We start from the raw sequence: 22,162 nt of genomic DNA, 5'->3' as shown, positions 1-22,162 counted from the left end.
TTGACGAGGTCCCTCGATATTCAAAAATGAACTGAGAGGTTTGCATTTGCAAATTGGTGTGGTGATACATAGATGACAAATGGCAAATTAACAGAAAATGGGAAAGTGTTTGCTACAAGTGTAAAAAAAAATATTAAAAAAGTTGAAGCCTATTTAACATTGCACCATCAATAAATTCTGATGTTCGTGCTGAAAGACACTAGCTGGTAACAGTAGATGGCTGTAAAAACACAGTCGGGCTACAATAGAAGAGTGTCATCATAGTTTTATCTCCAACACAAAGAAATTTGAAGCTCAAGGCAGTTACACAGAGAGATCTCTGTTGTGAAATAAGAAAACAAAATTAAACATCACAATAAGATTAACAATACCACGCGTACAAAACTACAAAGAGTAGTTTTCCATTTATTCGTACTGATGCGATCCTAGTTAAGTTATTCCAAGGGGACATCATGGGAGCCGGGCTGTAATTACAATGTTTCACATCATTTTTTACAATATGGCACAGACAGCAAAAACATCTTTTGTGTTTGATGAGTGAATCAATGTCAAAGCTCTGCGCTGGAAAAGCAAACCCTGAACAAAAGGGCCCACATGATTATTTATTGTGATTTTGACAACCCCTCCGACTTATCCACTTCAAAATCATTCTTCCTTTTGAAGCACGTCCTTTGTGGTGGACATTCAGCTTTTATCAGATATCAGTCGTTTGGAAAACCTCCAGTGCTTTTCACTGTTTTTTTTTTTTTTTAACTTCTTTTTTGATAAGCTCGTGTCAGAAGTGCCTTGCCTTGTCAAAGAACTGCCGCAGGGCCTTGTGGCACTTCCTCTTGTTGCAGATTTCAGCGGTGGAGACGCGGCTGGTGCAGGGGCTGATGTAGGCCGAGCGGTACTTCTTACACGTGTCGTTCAGGTTGCAGGCCTTGGCAGCGTTCAGGCAGTTATTCTCTCTGGCCACTGCAGGCTCACCTAAAGGGACAAAAATAGAGGAGAGAGAAGAGAACAAAAGGTGAGAAATGAGCAGATGTCATCAAGATTATGATGATAATAGCTGATTATTCAGTGTTTCAACAAAAAGAGACATCTAGTCAGTGGAAGTGAGGAAGAAATTTGTTTTTTATAATTAAAAGGGAATAATATCTGCATTATAACAAAAAAGACTGACAACTGCAGGACAGATTTTCTTCATTTAAGTGCAGCAGTTCATTAAACGAGCAAAACTGACATAAATTATTCATCTTGCAAAAGACTCATGGACCGGCATCTTACTCAAGATTCACAGCTTTTGAGGAAGTGTTCTTTTTTAAGAGGATACAATTTCCATTACATCCACACCAAAAACTAAACAGTTGTGGTGCCTGGAGGTTAATCTCACCCATGGGAAAACAGTTTGACAGAAAATTCTTATCACAAGACACACAAGACACTACCTTCATGTGACCTAAGTGTGGAATTGTTGTCTATGACAGCTGAGCAGAAGAATTCAAGAGATGTAGTCGACTTTGTGAGTAGATTTTTTTGTCATATTGTTTGCTCAAACTTTTCACCAAGTCTCAGTGAAGTCTGTTCACAACCTTTTGGGATACACTGCTAATTAAAGAACAAACAAACAGACAAAGACTAATACACTGGCCCAACATGGCCTGATACAGTGGTGGACTCACTTTTGCTGCAAGTCCAGCAGTGGCTCTGATCAACCTCTTAGTGGTCCTAGGACAACTTGTTGTAGGAACAGTGTCTTATGAGCATGATAAAAACCAAAATGCAGTCGAAATAATGCATTATTGCTCTTCAAAACAAGCAAAGTGAGCAGCTGCTGAGCTGACAGTGAGCAAATCATGACATAAACAAATAATAAGGCCTCCAACGTCCACTTATTCATTGCACAAATGTCTGATCTTTGTAAAACTGGACCATAAAATTAGCAAATATATTATCCTTAGTTAGTATTGTATTTTTAGGGTGGGTTCACACCAACCTTATTTGTTCCAGATTTACCAAACCCTGGAGCATTTACACCCTTGTTGCACTTTGTTTGGTTTGGTGTGAAAGCCAGATTCGAACTCTGGTCTGTCAGGCTGCTGTCTGCTGGGGTAAAAACCAGTCGGGCAAATCACAGAACTGTACCACTGCATGCATCATTTCATTTTTTTGAAAACATTTTCTCTTCCTGTTTTGGAGACTGCTGAACTTGTAGCATGTTTGCTACCAAAATATAGACTGACAGGGAATAAACCTGGTCTCACAACAAAGTTAGCAATGCCTGCATCATTAAATTATTAATTTCTCGCTGTCTTATGAGACGTTCATATGTGCAGTCCTCTTAAATTTGCTGCTATGCGCTCCAGATTAACACCAACATGAAAAGAACCGACGGCGCTCCGTGATGTACAATATACAGGAAGAAACTGGGGCATTTGCTGTCTTTTTACTCACTGACAACCAATGTGCAACAAATTACTGAACATTTCAACCATATGACTTGTGTTTGAAATTTCCAAAGTAGTTGGAAAATTGAAGTAATGCATCATCCTCGGGCTGGTTCAATCCAGGAATCTGACCTGTAGGTGTGAACCAAAAGTGGAACAAATTTCATGACAAATTAGCAATTAATCAGGTTACTTACAGCTAATTGATAAAAATGAATAAGGGGCTTTTGAGGGCCCTTAATATTTGGGTCACTGGGACAATTTCCTGCCTTGCATATTGATAATCTGGCCTTGGGACCAGCCTTGATAAAGATATTTGTTTAGGTTATGTGTTTATGTAAGAAAATTATAAATCAATGTAAGGTAAATTTTCTCACAAATATGAAAATATGTATCAGCTTCAAGAACCCAGCATTGTTAAAGTTACAATACATCTGCAGATCAAATCCTCACAAAAAAAAATCAATTTGACTCTCTGGGCCGCAGTGATTCCATGAAAGTGTACAGAAACAAACGGAGAGAGAGCGAAAGAGGCATGGAGACAGCAGCAAAATGATTTTTCTCAAAATTAGTAGATAACCCCAGCATCGCGTTTTTCTGTCTGTATCTTTGTGTCAGCTGATATGAATGTTTGTTTTTGTGCGTTATTCTGCGAGCACGCGTGTGTTTGTGTTACTAACTAAGAAAACAAGATCCAATTTGCAGTCTCACTTTCTGCTTGGCCTGAATCAAACAGTGGCCCTTGTCTACGTGACCCTGCTGGTTAACGTGTGTGTGTGTGTGTGTGTGTGTGTGTGTGTGTGTGTGTGTGTGTGTGTGTGTGTGATGACTGCAGAAACTCTACACACACACACACAAAGTCTCCAGTGCAGTGCCTTGCTCATCTGTCAGCCTGCACTAATTGCCAGTGTTGTCCTCGTTCCACTATCAATTAACATTTTCATGGACTTCTCCCCCTCCTGTAATTTTTTGGGGGTTGAAAATGGAGCAAAAACTACATTACAGCATTTTTTTTTTCCTTCTAACGAGCGCCAATTAAAACGGGGGTAGGCCCAGCGTGACAAACGTACAGAAGTGGTGGTGGGGGGAGGGCAGGCAGCAGAGGCGAGCAGCAGGAGCGGTGTAAGCAAGTCAACAAAGCGATAGATCTGCTGATGAAGTGTGTGTTGTTGTGATGGCAAAATGGTGTTAATAAGATTCAGCACATCAAGGGGAGAGAGGAGGGAAAAGAGGGAGGGAGATTAAAAGGGACACAGAAACATGATGGGGGGTATGAGCTGATGGTCCGGTGATGTGTTAATTGTTGACGGGGAACGTTTTCTAAAACCTCAAGCAGCCTCTGAGGAAAGCGACTGCTGGCTCATTCCATTCCTCCCCTTTGTTGTCCTCAATCTGCCTCACCTTACTTTCACCTTTTCTTTCCATTCAACCGCCCCACTTCCCTTCACTTGCTTGCTTTGTCCCACCTTCGTCAGTTTACAGGCTGATTTGGCAGAGTTTGGTAATGTGCATTCAAAGGAAAGGCACTCCCTCTGTGCTAAATTAAACCTAAAGCAAGTACGCTTTCAAACAAACAACATATGGTACTAATTATTTTAAATGACAAATATTTTTTAGTCTTTGATGTTTTTTAATGGCTGACATTTAAATCAAAGTTGAAGTATTTCCCATGATGTTACAAGGAGATATCTGTCTATCTATCCATCTATCTACAAGATAAATAGATAGATATATAAATAGATAGGAGAGAGAGAGAGCAGCAATTCCTTTTAAAGAGATTGTAAAGCAACAAAAAATGTGTGTTCTGAGTTTGCCACACCACAGAAACATGTTATTAATTACCCAGCCAGATTTGAAAGATTAAAGAAATCTCTAAGTATATAAAATTAGGTCTAAAAATGAGCAGTTTTCTCTGCTTTGAAAGACTGGGGCCGTCTGCAAACATGTTTGAGCCACCAGAGCCAGAGGACGGTGACGGTGAGGCCGGGCTGTCGGAACTGAAGTGAGCTGAAGTGAGCTGCTGAGCTGATTGAGTGAGAGACAGGCGCTGAGGGTATGTTCATAACTGCCAATTTAGGTAATGCGAGGGGAGGCGGTGTTGCTTGTGTGTCAGTTTGTGGGGCTTATATAGTGTTGGGGGACCATGGCGACGGCACGTCACCGAGCCATGTTTCAGGTATGCTCAAAAAATCCTGAACTCAGAGCTACATAGTTCTTCAGAAGAAAAACTCCCCTTTTCTTTACAAGGGCTTTAAAGCACAGCGTGGTCATTTCCCTTATGCTTCAAACTATGATGCTGTAGGTTCTTCTCTAGCGTCATTTGACCTCTTAAGTTTGTTTTGATGTGCTGACGAAATCAGGTGATGTAATATAAAGACAAGAAGAAAGTCTGCATGTGCATGGGTCATACATTCATAGGAGTTTCATCTGGGAGACTGGAGTTAGACCAAAAGTCTTTTAACCCAAACCATGTACAAGTAATTTTGTTTCCAAGTACATAATTTTTGTACCTTTATTTAGAAAATTTACCAGAATGTTGTATATTTCTCAGGGTTTAACATTAATGGTTATTTTTTACTTGCTCAGTTGGGCTAGTGGGTCAGAAATTTACTTGTCCAAGGTCACTTTTTACTTTCCCCTGTACTAATGGTCTTACCTGCAGTTATCAAGTAACAACAAAAACTAAAGTTAATTGTCATGTGAATTAATTAATCTTTGTCAGTCCAAAACCCAAAGTTATTCAGTTTAATGTGATAATAAATGAGGAAAAGCAGGAAATTTCTATACTTGTGAGGCTGAAAGCAGCATCTTTGCATTAAAAATACTTACCACAACACTAACCAGAATTCATGTCTAAGGATAGTTTAGTTCTTTTTCACCACTTGCCCTGTGAGGCATGTGAGTTGCTACATTTACTTGCCCGACATAGCATTTTACTTGCTCCACACAAGCAGGCAAGCCTTATTATCGAGCCCTGTTTATAATTGCTAACTTGACTGTGGAGCCTGTAGCTTGAAGCTTAAGACCACTGACCAAGCTGCCAGATTTGACAGTTGCATAATGAGGTCCGAAGAGGGAACCTTGATTTGGTTTATCCAATACAACATTTCGGGTTAAAGGACATCAGGTAGATGCCTAATAAAGAACTGAAACACACTTGAGCAGGAGATCACTTCACCATCATCCATACAACAGCCCCACTGTGAAAAGCAAGATAATTAGAAAAAGTCATGAATTAAACCAGGAGTAAACAAAAGAGCGTATGGGAGATTTTCACTTCAATTCATTTGGGTTTCATTTACGATTGCGTCAGTGTGTGCATAATCACTTTATGTAGTTACCTGTCTGTTTTTCCTCCGCCAGCTGGCAGCTGCGCACCCCACCACTCCCCCCCCTCCGAAACTTTTCTCACTCCTCCATCACTTCAAAAACCCTCTCACACACCCCCGCGCCTGCTGCATCCCTCCCGCTTCCCAGCCCTCATGTCCGCCTTCAATTTCCTCCTTCCTCCTCTCCTCCGTCTGTCTCTTCTCTTCGGATCAGTGTGCAGACACATGAACTCGATATTTTTTTTTTTCCCCTCTTTCAGCTGCCTCAGACTGACTCTCATCTCTTAACCCTGCAGTTGTCCCTTGGGCAGCGGAGTGAGGGTTATGTTTTCTTGTGTTTATGTTTGCCTGTCTTACTATCATTTGCCTCATTTGAAAGGACTTGATCAATACAGCGTCCATGTTTTATGTTGGCAGGGACAAGACACTATGAAGCCTGGGAGGTTCAGCTGTTATCATATAGAAAGATCCAGACTTTATCCTCTTTGACTGTGGATGATTTTTATAGAGAAAATAAGTGAACATCAACCGGCAGAAGCGGCAAAAGTATACTCATTCTTTACTCAAGTAGAAGTACACATACTTGTCAATCCAGTGAAAGTAAAAGTACTGATTCAACTTCTTTACTCAAGTAAAAGTGAAAAAGTGCGGGCTCAAGTAAAAAGTTGCCCTCCGACGGATATTTCTACTGACTGTTTCTGTGCCAAGCCAACAGAACCTCATCTTTGTTACGAATTTTTCGTAATTGTTACTTCATTTTTCATCTAGTTAAACAACTTTTCATCTTGTTACATAGTTTTCAACTTGTTACGTCTTTTATATAGTTTTTTAAATTTGTTTCTCTCTTTTTTTGCCTTTTTACGTTGTTTTTTGTTTTATCACGCCATTTTCTGTCTTTTTACATCTTTTTTAACTTCTTACTTACTTTCTTTTTTCATCTTATTTCATCCTGTTACATCTGTTGTGCATGATATGCACTGACAGATACACCAAGGCACTGTCATTTCTGTGTGTTATTGTCCTGTCCATTTAGGCTGAAATCAGAGTTGATCATGGGGAGGCAGCGTACAGTGATGCAAAATAAAAATAACCAATTCTTCCACTCAAATGCATTCAAACTAAAGTTAGGAGCCTATTTTATAAATGTAAGGAGTAGAAAGTACAGATATTTGTGTTAAAATGTAGGGAGTAAAGTAAACCACAGATATCTGAAAATTCTACCTGAGTACAGCAACAAAGTATTTGCACTTAGTTTGTTCTCACCTCTGTCAAATAGTAAAGTTTGTGACCTTTATTTCTAACAAAATGACAGAGCTAACACATTACAGAGGCAACATTAATGAAGGAATAAGAGTAGAGAACAGAGGAAGGGAAAAAGAAAGGGGGTAAAGTTAAAAAGTATGTTGTATGGTTAGTACATATCAAGACTTTTGAAGTCACTTTGAGGTCGAAGCTGGTCGGCATTGTAAACCATTATGTCTGACTAAATAAAGTCTTTTAATGCACTTTTTCTCCTTACTGTATCTGAGTGCCCATTTTCATCTTGAAGAGGACTTTAATGATTCATATGCCCAATGAACATGAAGCTGATTGCACACTTGGCCTCTGAATTCCTTTCATATAGTCTCTTATCCAAGCAGGCACCAGCTCAACATATGGAGAAAGCTATAATAACAGGTGACTGATAGTCTCCTTCACTTATACAACAACTCGAACCTGTAAAAAGATGATAAAAAATATGGCGTATGTTCTGAAAATGTCAAATTTCTCCCAAACTGTTCCCCCAAATCAGGTTTTGAATACATCTGAGGCAAGAAATAGGTCACAGAGTCTTTGTTTTACACCTGTAAAATCTTGTTTAGTTGTTGACAAGATTTGGAAGTTTCAAGTTGAGGCAAATCATGTCATCATCCCCAAACACATCCCGGCAAAAACTGAGCTCACCTGACTCTGACTCCAGATAAATTTATCTAAAAGAAGAGACAATGGGTGGTGTAAATATACATATCAGGTATTTTGGAGATGAACTCCTCATAAAAGGGTTCAGCAGCGCTACACTGATAACAATGTAGCTGCCAACATCTCTCAATAATATTTGCTGTTGCATATTTCATAGAAACAGTCTTTGCGTGTCATACAAACAGCCACAGCTTTAGCTTTCACCCTGAGGACACATTAGTGTCTTCACACACTGTCAGTGTGTGTGAGTGTGTGTGTGTGATGTGTTTTGGTCTCCAGCTCATCCTGAGATGTGAACAAAAGTCAGCTTTTGAACCATGTTAAAGATAAATGTTAAAGTGCATTAGATAGTCCAAATTCAAAATAAACTTTTTTACTTTGACAATGACAAGCGACAACAAGCTCTACACTGTAAGTTAATAAGCTTTTTATAACTTTGTCAGCTGTCAGTGAAGAGCTAAATCCAGTATCCAGGAAATAAAAGCCCACTGCTCCAAAAATACACACTTGAGTTGAGTGACTGCTTGCTACTTCTACCTACTACTTACTAGCATTAGTTAACATATTGCTCAATTTAACTGTTATAACAACACATCCTCATACCTACACAGCAGAATAGGTTGATTGTCAATTACTCCAAAGGTCATAAGTCCAGGTTGAACTCTGAAAACTACTTGCGCAAGTTCAGAAAAGGCAGGTGCTATTTGCACACAGGGTGAAATAGCTGATGTGGCTATTTACAGCCAGGTGTATATAACCTAGCGTGACAGAAACAAGCCAAAACAAACAGAAACAAACCAACAGGTTTGCTATTTGCACCTTGGGTGTAAGTTGCCATTGCAGCTATTTACACCCTCATAGCAAAGATAAACCATGGTATTTCCCTGAACCTAGCCAAGTTTGTTTTTTCATGACCTAAGCAAGTAAACCTAATAAAACTGCAATAATAATTAAAAACCTATAACTAACAGGTATCACTGACATGTAATTTCACACTACTGTCAAATAATGGCTGTCCAGGCAAAAAAGTCTTGCAGTTAACTCATTCATCCACCACAGCCACTTATTAATAGTTAATTTGTTGCTCTTGATGACTAAAATAAGTAGGTTGTGTCTGAATAGCCAAATTGCTGCTGTGTGTCTATTTGTACCTGGGTACAAGTTTAGAAAAAGACATGTTAGTGGATGGTGAATACCAGCAATGGCAGGCTTACTGGACACTAACTCCATTACATAAGTCAGGTGACATAGCTCACATGACATTACATGTGATTTATATTGTAAAACAGTTACACTTTGGATAGGTTTAGCTATAAAAACTACTTAAGTAGGTTTAGGAAAAGCATATGCTACAGTAACCGTGGCTATTTGGCCACACAGTGGAATTAGCCAATGTGACTATTTACATCCAGGTTCATATACCATAGTACTGCAGAGACAAGCACGCAGGTGTCCATGTCCAACAGTGCTATTTACACCTGGCCTGTAAATTCTCAATGTGGCTATTTACACCGTAATGGCAGAGATAAACCATTTTATTTCCCTGAACCTAACCACGTTGTTTTGGTTTTTTTATTTTTTCATATTTTCATTACATGAGTCACTTGACATAACTCACATGGCATTACAAGTGTGGTTTACATTGTAAAAACTTGTTAGGTTTAGGCAATAAAACTACTTGGACAGATTTATAAAAAGATCATGGCTGGGGCTGAAATAAGTACCTAACATATTTCACACGACAGAAATGACATCACATGCATGCAGGACTTGAACTCCAGTCTTCTGGATGAAAATCCTATGTTTGTCCACTTCCTTCACATGTGGACTTTTTTTGGACTTTATGCTTCTCCTGTCATCAATACTATACCCACTAGAAGTCGCCACCTCACAATAAATGGAAACAATGAGTCAGAATAAGCTGTTTGCACAGCTGACCTTGTTTTCCTGGTGAGGATTGTCTAGTCATAAACATCTGCTTCATCTTAAAGATTATTAGTCATTTTTTATGACTCAAAATCAGAAACTAACTAAAAGCCAGTATTTTAACTCAGCATGTTTCCTTAAACATGAAATATCATGGTAATTTTATGATTTTTGTCCTGCACATAAATAACATATTTCCCCTTTAACTGTCTTTCATGCATTAATCCTCTTAAGCCCTTTCTTTTCTTCATAGTGGGGGTCCCTACACACACACAAACACACACACATGCTTACAGTATATTGCCTATACCCTACTGCGCCCCTAGTGCCAGCAAATGCATCTGCTGAACTCCCCTTGCACTCTTGGCAGATGGTATTGTCTCTCAAACACACAAACACACACACACACACGTTGACACACACACACACTGTGTGCTCTGACAGGGCCCACACAGCGTTGGGGCCGGGGCCATCTGGAGGCCTGGTAGGGGGAACGAGGCCCCCCCCAGTGGCTCATGTTTCCGATTCAGCCTCAAATTGATTATCATGTCGCCTGTTTCCTCCAGTCCCACTGCCCCCCCTTTCCTCACCCGCCACCCCCACCTAATTTCAATTACCATGGGACGCCACAGGGTCGAATCCTGACCTCACCCACCTCTGTACCCCCCTACATGCCTCCCTGAGTCACCCCTCTCTCCTTCCCTCTCCTTCTCTGACCCCTCTGGACTTCTCTGCCTCCTTCTCACAAGGTCTCCCTTTTTCTCTCTTCCCTCCCCGCTCCTCTTTCATGTCTTAATCCATGTGGTTCTGGATGTATTCCAATCATTACCTCCCTTCCTCTTTCTCCATCATCATTATCCGACTCTGAACTTCTATTTTGTGGCTCCCATCTCTCTTGTTTCTTCCTGTGTCTTCCCTCCCCTCTGCCATCTGTCCTTTAGTTTCTTCCTCTGGAGTAAAGTGGAGTCATTTAATGGCCTTCAGTGGCCTTCCGATGCCTGTTCAAAAATCCCATCAACTCCCAACTCCCATGTCTGTCAACATCCATGTAGCCAGTATTTGAAGTGTATGTTTTTTTTCTTTAAGAGTTCTTTAAGGTTTTATTCTGCCCTCCCAAAATTAAAGAGAGCATGGTGTTCTCAAGATTTGATGGCTGGGTGCAAATTTAGGAGGCCATCATATAATTGAGGACTGCACAGGACAATTCATGACCTTGTCATAGGATTTATAATTGGTCTCATTACGGCGTTAAGGGAAGAGTTTCACAATAAATTGCAATACAATTCTGATGATTAGTATTACCATTTCAATTGTTTGATTACCAAACTTTGAAAAACACCCTAATTGCTGTCCAGCATCAGCCAGAGTTAGCACCAGTCTCCCAGATGCAGGCACGGCATGCAACATCGATTTGATTTGCATCAGTTAAAACAAGCCAAGTATAATATTAACTGTACAATACTGAAAGAGAAAATATTGACATGGAAATAATCATCTATCCATCCTATAACTGCTTATCCTCGCGGGGTCGCGGGGATCTGGAGTCTATCCCAGCTGACATTGGGCGAGAGGCAGGGTACACCCTGGAAGTCGCCAGGTCATCTCAGGGCTGACACATATAGACAAACAACCACTCACACTCACATTCACATCTATGGACAATTTAGAGTCACCGATTAACCCAATTAATGCATGTCTCTGGACTGTGGGAGGAAGCCGGAGTACCCGGAAAGAACCGAACGCGGGGGGCTGGGGGATTCAAACTCAGGACCTTCTTGCTGTGAGGCAGCAGTGCTGCCCTGAAATGGAAACATTAAAATATAATGCCTGCATTTTATGTCACATTCGGAGGCTGCACAAAATTTTCCTGAGGGCTCGCAGGCTGCACTTTGAGAACCCCTGATGTAGAATAAAATGATAATTTTCCTCGTCCCACTGCACACCTACAATTTCTTTTTGGTTAAGATGATAACTTGTGAATAGCCATCAATTTGGGAAGGTGTTTAGATTTCTACTGACTTAAATACGTCAAGTCGATTGTCAATTAGTGGGGGAAATAAGGTCCCTAAACACAAATATTGGAAGACATAAAAAACTGTTTTATTTATTAGTATATTGAGTTTATTGCTTATTAAATTATGGACTTTTATAATTGCTATATATACTAATATTATATATACTATACTAATTTATTTGATTAACTCTGCAATCTTATGATCAAAAAGCCAAAAAGAAAGGGGAAAAAAATCTTCTTGGAGCCACAATTATTAAATTCTCTCTGTTCTTTTTTCGGATTTGGCACCTATAGCTACACACCTTATGGAGACTCACAACTAGCCACCATCAAAATATTAATGGCACTGAGCCGTAGACAAAATGGTGGACAAAATATAGCAAAATATTTTTTAAAATTTGGTGTATAGGTTACACATTGTTATAGCTGGAGATGTAAGAATCACTTACAACAGTGATAAATGATAAAGTTAAATGTTGTCAAAAACAATTGTTATTCAGGTCCTAATAATTTTTTCCAAAGTCACAAGTAGCCACAGTTGAGAGGCAAAAGAGCCAGAGGCTGCTGACCCCCAGGTTAACTTGAGGGAAAATGACCATTCTGAGCATTTACTGAGTTTATGAACTCCAAAATCTGTAGAGAAAGTATTGAATACTTCATGTCTGAAAAACTAAATAAATAAAACATTAACATGTAAATGCCGGTTCCTATAAAACGATTACTGTCTATGTCTGTTCATATCATTGATGTGTCCACACTAATGTCCTTGCCATGAGCTTTGCTAACTGTCCTCCTTATAGCTATTTTAAATATGTAATACCTCTGTCGCAGCAGTGAGCCACTGTCTTTTACTGCAGGCTGGCAGAACACATTACTGCACTTCATCTAGCCAATAGAGGGTCAGCTGGGGGTAGGGGCTTTGGGGGAGCACTTGACAGGTGTGTTTGTTTCCACTGCTCATAGCTGTGCAGTAGTGGAAAGAGTCAGCGGCTGCATGCTGTGCCACTGATTGACTGACTATAATTCACAGCCTCTTTGTCTGCTAAGTACAATAAATGTGCAGGGATTTGTCCTGATGGCGTGGCTGCAGGGGATTACACAACAAACATGCTGACACACAGGGGCAACTAGACATCATATAAAATGAGACAATTTAAGACACACTGCATGAATGGCTAGAAAATTAACATTTTTATTAGAAATTAAGTCAATCATTAAGCAAAAATCCTGTGGTTTCAGCTTCACAAATGTCATAATTAGAAGTTTTTTTGTGTTTTATATAAATGTAAATGAAATATTTTAAGGTTTTGAACTGTTGACAGAAAACCACTTTTAGTCTGGGAACTTGATATCTTAATAAACAGATATCTGCAGATGAATGCAGAATATGCAGGCAAGGGCCAAGATTTTGGTATCAGAAGCATTCTGCTTTCCGTTTGTGTGGCAAAGAAGACTTTACCAACAACAGCTGGTGGGATTTGGTTGCATCCAAGTAAACGGTCCATGTGGAGAGCAAAAGGGGTCACCTGACAATGATTTAGCTTAAAAAAAAGTTATAGAGATCTCAACTCCAACACTATTCTTGTGTTTGAAGTTGCCAAATGGACAGTAAATAGTGACTGGCTCACATAAAAGGAAATCTTGGCCTGGATATCTGTTATCTGATAGTTATCTGAGTATCCACTGGCTACAAGCTCCAAAACAGTGATCACTGCCCCCAGAAGCTAAATCATCATGAGATAATAACTAATGAGTTCTGTGATATGGGAATTCGTGATGGGCATTTTAGTAGTTGAAGGCCTAAAACAATGCAACCTGAAGTCTACAAAGATGACAAAGTGCTATTGTCATACACTATATATGTATTTGAGAATGTTTTGCTGACAGAAATACTGATTTTTTTTTATAAAAAAAATTATTTTACAACACAAATGTTTCTAAATACAAAATTATTATGTTTGTATTTATTATTATGCAATTGCACCAATATGTTCCATAACCCAAAAATATGTAATTACTCATGTTGGAATGAAAGTTGGAAGCAAGCGAGACATTAAGGCTGTGTTCACACTGGAAGCCTTTGTGTTTTTTTTTTTTATTTTGTTTTTGTTTATTTGTTTGGCTGTTTCCAGTGGGGTTTTTTTGTTGTTTTTTTTCCAAATGTCGCCAAAATCAGATTCTGGTGTGAACTTGTCACCGGCCACAACAGGAACAAAGACGTGACATGCAGCATGTCATTGTACGAATGTAATACTGAAAGTTTCATTCATAATTCGTTTATGTGCGATGGAAGCAGCAGCTTTGTGAGGAGATAATAAACAGCTTCACAGACAGAAATTTCACCCAAAGTTTAAAATGTCAGGGGATGACTTTTAATTATGCCTTCTCTCCACAAGAGTCTTGTAGCAAGACAACATTACACAGAAAAGTCGCTTTAATTCTGACGTGACTGTTCACACTTAGGTCACATTGCAGAAAATCTGATAAGACCATATTTGAAAGTTGATTTGAGTCCACGCGATTCGTGCTGTTCACGCTGGCATGAAAAAATCAGATACATTTGAGGGAAAAAAAAATCAGATTTGGACCACTTTTGCCTGCAGCGTGGACGCACCCTCACTGCACCGGTGGTTTGCTCGTACACCAAAGAGCGAATCTGCCCTTTTTTCCCTCTCTATTGTACACTATATATCATGAAAATCCATATTTGTGCTAAATCCATAGCATAATTAAGTTTATTGTCTCAGTCTGAACAATATTGACTGTGTAAGCCTGATTTAGGTCTGTTATTTGTCACAGGTCTTGATTTGAAAATGCTGCATTACACGTTTTATTTCCCCTTAGAACTTTTATAAATTGTAAACTACATTATTTTGTCCTGTCCTTGTCCGCACACGGCTTGATTATTCATTGTGTAAATTACTTTACTTGCACCTCCTTCCCACTTTGAGGAATTACAGCACAGCGAGATTCAATAGAAAAATCTAACATAATAAACGAGGCCTGGGGTCTCTTTTCTGCGAGTCTGCTCTCTCCCTCTCTCTGTTGATTATCAGTGGTGAGTTACACTGTCATCCACTTTAATGGGCTCCACGCTTGAAAGTGCAAGACAAGCAGAAATGGAGAGAGTGGAGGGCCGCGAGAGGAGAAGTGAAGAGAGATGCCTCAAGGTTTACTCATCCTCCTTTCTCTTCCCTTCTTTCTTCTCTTTCTAAACTCTCCTTTCTTTCATTCAATGCTTTTTTCTGATTCTGTCGGCTTTCTTACCCTCGCCTTTGCTCTCTTTCTGTGTGGTTAATAATCTCCCTCTTCCTCCAAACACTGTCCCAGTGCAATAAAGCCACATGGCACTTGGTGCAGCAAATACCATAACTCACAGTTCCTAGTAATTGATCCCTGTAGTGCAACAGTCTCTTTCTCTCTTTCCTCTTTCCTTTCCACCCTTCCATCTATATCTATTCCTCTTCCATCAACTCTTGCCATCTATACCAACATTTTTCTTCCAATTCCATTGAATTTATTGAGCTTTATTGGCACACAGTCCAATAAAAACCTGCCAAAGACAATTACTTCTGGGTCTCCCATTAGCTGCTTTTTTCCCCCACTCTCCTTACCCATTGCAGTGTTATACCTCTCCCTCCACCAACAAATCCCCACACCTAACTCCATCCATCCTGCTTCACTAACATTTCAAGCCAGGTCTCAACAGAAGTGCATACCTGAATACATAACGTACTTTCAGTGCCTCATCAGCTCTTCCAATTTCATACATGAAACTTATTTTCTCGCCTGAAATTTCACTTTTGGTCCAAATTGCTTGTCCTCAAACCTGGGATTATGAGTGCTGGAACTGATGGAGGAGTGAAAATTCAGCCCTTTGGCAAATCCTGTGTGTTGGCAAAAAATAAAAAAAAAGTTTCCCTCCTCTCAGCTTTATGTTGTGGCTCTATCCCATCCCAAACTTATTCCCTTTTGAACCCCTCCGGTCTACCTTGTAATATCAACAAGCTATTAGCTGCATGCCTCTCATAGCTGAGTGGTTACCTTCAACACCTCTGGAGATAGATGCACCCCCACAGGCCTGAATCCCAGCTGAGTTTCTCTCCTGTGATTCCCCAACTCTGAATCTGTCCCAGCTTTCAAACTGAATGCTAAAAAGTGACTGCTAAATGCTCAATTTTTTGGAAAGGCTTCTCTCACGAAATCTGTAAATGTCAGTTTGACATCATTTGGTCTTGCTCAACATACTGATAGAGCCATCCCACAAACGTCACCATCCACTGTTGACTATTCAGAAATCATGGTTACAAAGCTATCAATCATTGTAGCAAACATGCTAGTGAGCTAAACCATTGCCATAAATAATGATGGAAGACATGTCCCCACTTGCTCCCACTGTACAAAACTGCAGCCAAAATATTCCAGCTGACGAGCTCAGCTGTCAATCATGATGTATAGCTCCCCTTTTATAGCATCAAATAACTCATTAAAACCAAACTGATAAGAAAAATGAACACTTGACAAGACGTCAAGAACTACCTAACATGAGACAAACTATCTTTGGGAAAAATGTATTTATTTCGGTTTAGTTTCACCCTTGTCCAATCTATTAAATGAAGAGGGCAGGTTTATAATGTGTACTGCAGCCAGCCACCAGAGGGCAATGATGATGTTTATCTCATTTCTGTATATGTCAATGAGATAATAAAATAATAGGATACCATGAGTGAAGCTAGCAAGTTAATCCACTAGCACAATTACAGGATAATCTGTAAATTAGGACGTTTCCATCTAAAGTACCTTTAACTTTTAGTGCCACGAAAATTAGGCAAATTAGTCCGCTGATGTCTGGAAAAAAGGATGGTTGAAATAAAATGCTGAGAGTACAAGACCAATCAGAAATCTTCTTCACTGCAAGTTCCATCCCCCAAGTTCCTTTAGTTTTGAAAAGTACTACCCCCAAGCAGGGCCTTTTTTGGTGTAAAATAATGTCCCCATTGGTTTATTTAACAGGGAACATGGACTGTCATCGACTGTCCCAGAGTCTGCTAGGTAGCTAATTTTCATCTGTAGTCCATGGGGAGACAATTTGACTCAGTTCTAGCATCAAAAGTTACAATTCAGACAAGGTTATAGATATTTAGAGACTGGTCCCTGTAGTGGAAACACAGTGAACCAAAGGTTCTTAGTCCTTAGGGAAAGTTCCTGTGATATAAACACAGCTTATGTGAGCTAAGTGGTAGGAAAACAAGTGATCTAACCTGTGATAAGACTAAGTTTGCAGGCTAACTAGTGGGCTGTTTTCACCTGCCATGTGTGAGTCATTATGGTATGTGTAGTTTTTGATATAATGGGCTATACTCCAGGATGAGCTTTGAAGACTGGAAGTAAATTTAGCTTGCTTGCTCATTAGCTAGTTAGCTTACTCACTAGCGGGGGAGGCTCTGGGGATTCTGAGCAAACCAGATGACATCCAACTCCCATTAAAGCCGTCCAACTGTTATAGAGGAGCAGAAACTGACAGCAAAGAGCCAAACACACAGAGTCATGATTATGGGACAGAAGTCTGACAAGATGTGAGTTCATGTATGCTGTGTTTGAACCACATAGACCTACTGCAGCACAGTCAACAGACCAAGACCGATACAGAAAAAAGGAAAAAAAAAAACTTGAAGAAGAAAAGGGAGAGAAGAGTGGGAGGAAGAGAGGGAGAGAATCGCCTCGGCTCTCCACAGTGATGAATCTCCAGCGAGGCCTGTTTCATTACCCGTCTGCCAGTGTGGAGATCAGCCGGTAAGAGCAGGCCCTGTGGGGCTGCAGCAGAAATATATGGCTCTTTAATAATCTCCACAAACACATTCTAGTACAGTATTGTACAGTACACCGCCTCCACACTGCTCCCTGGCCGTCCAGTGTCAGGGCCTTGCAAACTATGTATTCTCTAACATCAGGCCCTCTGACTTCAAGTCCGTGACCACAAGTCACCTACACCAAACAAATTTCTTTTCATGTACAGAACTAAATTCTCACAAGTTATCGTGCAAAACTCGAATGCACCACAAAGAAAAGATTCATCCAATTAAAAGTTTAAGGTGTTTTTTTTTTAATATATATACTTATATGACCAACAAGACTCCAGTACTGCGGGAGGGTGCAATATTTCTGAAAAACAACTTCCATTGCTAACATACTTCCATCATACTAAACAAAAAATATATATTTTTATAGACATGAGTTTACCATGCATTGGACACAAACTCAGCAGCTCTTCTGTCACTTTGAATTGCTCGTTAATCCCCTGATGAAAATTGCTAGTTTAGCAATTTAAATTTTAAATAGTTTAAATTGGTGTGAAACAACAAGAAAAAAATTATCAAAAAAATATTTTGCAGGCTGGAACTGTTGCATTATGTGTCAATGCTGTATGCTGTGAACGCAACTAGCTTCGAGCCTTATTTGCCAGTATTTGGGTGCCTGAAAATTAAATGTTTTTTTGTAAAAATATTAACCATTATTTACTTTAACTTCAATTAGTTTACTCAATAATTTTTCAAATGCAATATTTTTTGGTTTCTAGAACTCAAAGTTTCAAGTTTATCTAAAGACGAGCAAATTATCTCAACAAAAAATGAGAAGTTTTTAAAGCTTTTTCAAAACTTAAGAGTTTGAGTTGAGTTGAGTCAAAACTCAAAAATATTTGCAGCAAGTTGCCTTGAAATTTAGAGTCTTCTCAACCTTTTTGTGTTTAACTTTGCATCGTGACCAATTTTTGAAATAAAAAACAAAAATTCAGTCAAAGTTCATTGAATGAAGAAAAGTAAATGATCTCAGCTGAAGATAACAGGTTGCTAAACTGTTTTTCTTTAGTTTATTTTGAAAGTTTCAGTTGAAACTCAAAAATCTATCTATCTATCTATCTATCTATCTATCTATCTATCTATCTATCTATCTATCTATCTATCTATCTAATCTAAGTTGCCTTGTAATTTTGATATTTTTATAGTGTGATAGATCTGTAAGATCTGCTGTCTTTAAATTACATAATTATTATGTCACTGATTTTTAGGAATCAATCCATCTAACATTTCAAAACTAAACAGAAATCACAAAAAGCATATTTCACTTTAATATTAAGAGATCACAACAGTACCATTATCCATAATATATTTGAGAATATCTGCAGTCATGCTGTGGTTTGTTTCAATGTGATTGTGGGAACACATGGCAGCTGTATCTTAGCCGTCCACTTAGAATGCCTTGCGGGAACCCTGCCATCCTGTTTAAGCTGTTTTATGCTCAACAAACACATTCTTCACCACATATCTGAACTCTGTCCTAATTGCTCTTAAGTCTTTGTTCTATCATCTGTGCTGCTTCAGTGACAAAGAGTACAATGAATGAAATTCAGATCGATACTGAAGGATGACAGTGCAGTCATTTAGCGCAGCACTCACCGCAGAAACAGAGAAAAAAGAGAGATGGTCATTGTGGAGTGTGAATGAACAGATCACTGAGATTACCAGAAGTCTGATTTCACAACAAACAGCACAGTCTTTCTATCCCTCCAGTCTGATGGAATGATCATAACCTGACTGAGAAATAGGTAAAGATTTATGGATCTGTCTCAGTGGATCCAGACAGATATTTGAGTCAGACACAGACGATACACTCAAACATAAAACGACACTTGAATGACAGGACAGCTGAGCGGTCGTAGACAGTCAGACCCACCTCAGTGCCCTGGAGCAAGGCACGGAAACCCTAAGAGCTCTAAAGGCACACGGTTAAACCATTTAATTTGAATAAACCACAAAATAATGCTTGGTTCTGCACATGTTAATATAAGCATGTCACCCTCAGGAACCTTATCTGTTGTCCAGACTTCTCTGACAAGTTACATATGACATGTTTGTGGTTTTTTTTCATCTGCCAGCTGTCAATCACGTCTCCCAGCTTCTGTCATTCTTCATGTGCAGACTGGATGAGATTATGTTTGGCAGGTTCAAAGGTTATGTCAGAGCAAAGACACATCACTATTTTGAACGCTGAGCTCATTGCTGGGTCATCTTTCTACTTCCAGCAAATACTTGTCCTCTATATCTGAACTGCAGCCTAATTTCTTAAAGCCTTTATTCTATCATCTCAGCCACAATGAAAGACTACGTCCACAGTTCTTTTTAACAGAAATGTCCCTTCCAGAAATACACACTGTCCTCGTTATTTCGGATATAACCTGATAACAGTTTTCATTGGAAACAGTTGTCCACTGATGAAACTATAAGAAGACCACAAGTGAAAACATGTGCCATCTGCATTGCTAGATGTCACTTGGTCAGAATTGGAAAATATATCTTGTTTTTCTTCTTTGTCTTTGGTTTAACTAATCCTTTGAACAATGACTGTTTTTACAGTATCAGACAAAATATTGTTGTCTTTTGAGACCAGATCAAGCAGTCACAGAGTCATAAATCACCGTTGTGACTGGACTGAGAGACATGGCAAACTACACGTTGGACCCTGACCCACTGCCATCTTGCCAAGACGCCAAGGACCAAATTCATTGTTCACCTGGCAGCACCACCAACACCATCCCTGTTTCACATCACCATATTTACAGTTGTGCATGGAAGAGCACTTTTTAAACCAATGTCAATAGCACCACTTCTGACACTCTAGTCTTTTGGTTGGAAGTTCGTTAAATGTCACAGGTGATGCATTGGTTGCCTTTCACAGTAACACTCTACATAAGGTGAGGGCTTGAGTCACATGACTTGGTGTTGCAAATTTGATGACTTTGGACTTGAAAAAATCAAAAACGATTTACAACTTGACTTGGACTTTAACATCAATAACTTGGGAGTTCACTTGGACTTGAGCCTTTTCTAAATACTTGATGTCTTTGCCCAAACCCGAAGAAACTATGTTATTCAAAAAGTGTGCCACTGATCAGTTAATTTCCTTTAAATTTCCTGAACCAAATAACCTTAACTCTATTTATTTCAGCAAGTCGACACTTAACTGCACTCAATCCCCCAATCACTTTTGTCTGAACCACTTTCTCAGCATCCACTTAAGTTGTAGAAGAGAAAAATGAATAACTAATGTTATGTTACTCGGCGCAAGTTGGAAAAAAATTATACCAAAGACAATCTTGTTCATGTCCAAAAATTATATGATAGTCAACCATAAAAGAAATTGTTGTCTGCAAAGCATGCAGGTTGAAATTACAGACGAAGACAACAACAACTTACAACTTGGTTTGACATTTGAGGTTGCACAGAGAACAATAAGTCAGTGCTAATATTAACACAGCTATTGAATTAATGCTTAGCTAATGTTAGCTTAATATGAAGTAACTTTGGAAATCAATACCTGTAGAAAATCACTGCTGCATTATGACTTCTGTAGGACTACTCAGTCAGAGTTCAGGATATGGGACTTGAATTCATACTTGTCAGTCTAGAGTTGGGACTTGACTTAGGACTTTCCTGTCTTTACTTGGGACTTGACTTGACTAAAAGATGGACGGCACAGCTCCATTTCCTCCTAGTGTACAAAACTGAAACCAGAATATCCTGGATACAAGCGCTGCCATCTTCAACTGGTGCATTTGTCTGTGCAGTGGTGATCAGGGTTGGAACTGCGCTCAAATAACTAATTAAAACCAAACTGATAAGTAAAATTAACACCTAAATAAACATTAGTGTGGCCCATATCCTATCGATTAACATTGAGCAGGCAGAATTGATGACGTATACTGCAGCTGCCACCAGGGGGCAATTGAAATGCTTTGCTTTGCTTTTGGGGAGCTCTTACGTTGCCCATTTCTACAGTCTCTGGCTGTTACCAGTGAGACTATTGTCACAGACCGTAACCTTAAAGTTACACAACAAATGCTACTACTAACACTTTTATCCACACTATCCCTGATCCAAACCACTACCTGGATGTCACGCTCTGTGGCTCCTAACGTTCAGTTCCTCAAAGCCTATGCATCATCTCACCACCTTACCCCAGCTGCCTTACTCATATTTGGACAATACCCAGAGTACCCATTTCCTTCTGTTTAATATATCCAGCCATTCTGTCTACACCATCTCCTGCCAGTAGTCCCCAGCTCAAATCGCCCGTCCCTGCTCCCCAGCCTCCAATATCTCCCAGCCCTTCTGCCTTTACCGTCCCCCACCTGCAGTCCCCCTCTGAACATCAAACAGTCCACTGTGGAGATGGATGTGGACATCTAACAACTGGATAGCCTGTTTACTCCTGTGTGAGTACAAGTTGCGGCACAAGCACATGGCGCATAATTGTATTCAGCAGCTCACCTCCGAGTCTGTCAGATTGATTTACAATAGTGGCAGCGATGTGCCAATGAATTTGTTACGCAGCCGGGAGCGGAGTGGTGCTGGGGGGGAGTTATTGTTGGTCCATAATTAGTCCTGCTGGTGCCCTTTCAGGTGTGTATGTGTGAGAGTGGAAAAGAGATAGAAAAGGAGAAGGAGATA

The 22,162-nt window shown here is 39.6% G+C and overlaps 1 protein-coding gene across 2 annotated transcripts in view; it reads right to left on the bottom strand.

Annotated features, from left to right (window-relative positions):
- gfra1a (gdnf family receptor alpha 1a) overlaps window positions 1-22,162 on the bottom strand; it is a 165,561-nt gene that overhangs the window by 48,314 nt on the left and 95,085 nt on the right. For both annotated transcript variants that reach the window (XM_084736011.1, XM_084736012.1), the window contains one exon: window positions 791-969. In XM_084736011.1, the coding sequence (XP_084592137.1) occupies window positions 791-969 (179 nt within the window). The remainder of the gene's footprint in view (window positions 1-790; window positions 970-22,162) is intronic.

The sequence above is a fragment of the Lutjanus erythropterus genome, chromosome 14 (assembly GCF_056507025.1).
Source record: "Lutjanus erythropterus isolate fLutEry1 chromosome 14, fLutEry1.hap2, whole genome shotgun sequence".
Lineage (NCBI taxonomy): Eukaryota > Metazoa > Chordata > Actinopteri > Lutjaniformes > Lutjanidae > Lutjanus > Lutjanus erythropterus.
This window is presented reverse-complemented; position numbering and strand designations above follow the sequence as displayed.